At 39.0% G+C, this 1,192-nt stretch overlaps 1 protein-coding gene across 1 annotated transcript; it reads left to right on the plus strand.

The window, feature by feature from the left end:
* Positions 1 to 50: 50 nt before the first annotated feature.
* Positions 51 to 1,192, plus strand: JH06_5615 (hypothetical protein; the record flags this gene model as incomplete). The annotated part of the gene is made up of 1 exon (XM_014669203.1): positions 51 to 1,192. A coding segment is annotated over one exon (1,142 nt), but the record flags the coding sequence as incomplete, so codon positions are not given.

Consider the following 1,192-nt stretch of genomic DNA (forward strand, 5'->3'; position numbering starts at 1 on the left):
TTGCGATTGTTGCTATTACTGACAGTTACACCACATCCTATTTCGATGCAATGGTTCGTTTGATGTCATCAGAACAATCTGAATCTCATATCTGGGAATTCACTGCTACAATGAGTGGGATAACAGGATCTGTGTCCAATCCTTTCGATATGTATTATGGAACTAACATCCACTATTCATCCTGTGCTACCAATTCTCTGACTTTGACTCTATCAAACAATTGTCGTGAATGGATCAGCTCTGTTCAGATTCAGAACTATTACTCAACAACATACAGCAATAACAAGGCAACACAATTCAAATTGTATGGTCGTAACTTGGGAACAGATGAATGGACACTTCTGAAGGATGTATCAGGTTTGATATATTCCACTCCTGGTCATAAGAATAAGATCTATATAGCAAATAACATTCCTTACAATCAATTCAAGTTTGAGAACTTTGGTACTGGTAATCCTTCTGCTTGTGATTGGTATGTTCAATCTCTGGATCTGTTTGCTGATAACATGATGGTTGATATTCCTGACTTCACTTATGATTCTACTTCAGTCACAGTATTCAAGGATATTGAGATGGCTGAAGTGATTCCTCAGAATGGATATCAGCATTTCGACTTCAGAATCAGTCCTTCTCTTCCTACTGGTATTGTGTTGGATTCTCTCACTGGCTGGATCTCAGGTACTGCCACGATCGTGAGTGATCCTCAAATCTACACCATCACTGCTACTAAGATGACTGGAGGAGATGTGACTGCCACTATCTCTCTCTCAGTTTCAATATGTACTGGAGACAAGGGATTGATGACTGTTCGTTTCAGAGCTGATTCTTATCCTAAAGAGAATTCATGGAAACTGTATGAAGGAAGAGGAACCTCAGGAACTGTGTTGAGATCTGTAGACGAATTCCCTGTATCGAGTGCTTATTACTATGTTGATTTCTGTTTGGATAATGGAATCTACACATTTGAAGGAGCTGATTCAAATGGAAATGGATGGTTTTACTATTCTGGTTACACTCTGACTGTTGATTATGGAGAGATGGAGTTGGATATCATGGAAATGAATGCTGGAATGAAACCTGTGACTGTATCAACTGTGTTCTCAACGTATTTCCCTTTCCAAATTGAATACACAGATTGGAAGGTGATACAGAGTGATGTGTCAAGTGATTGGAATACTGTCAGTTTCGATGA

This window comes from Blastocystis sp. subtype 4 (assembly GCF_000743755.1).
Source record: "Blastocystis sp. subtype 4 strain WR1 chromosome Unknown seqid_0910, whole genome shotgun sequence".
Classification (NCBI taxonomy): domain Eukaryota; class Bigyra; order Opalinata; family Blastocystidae; genus Blastocystis; species Blastocystis sp. subtype 4.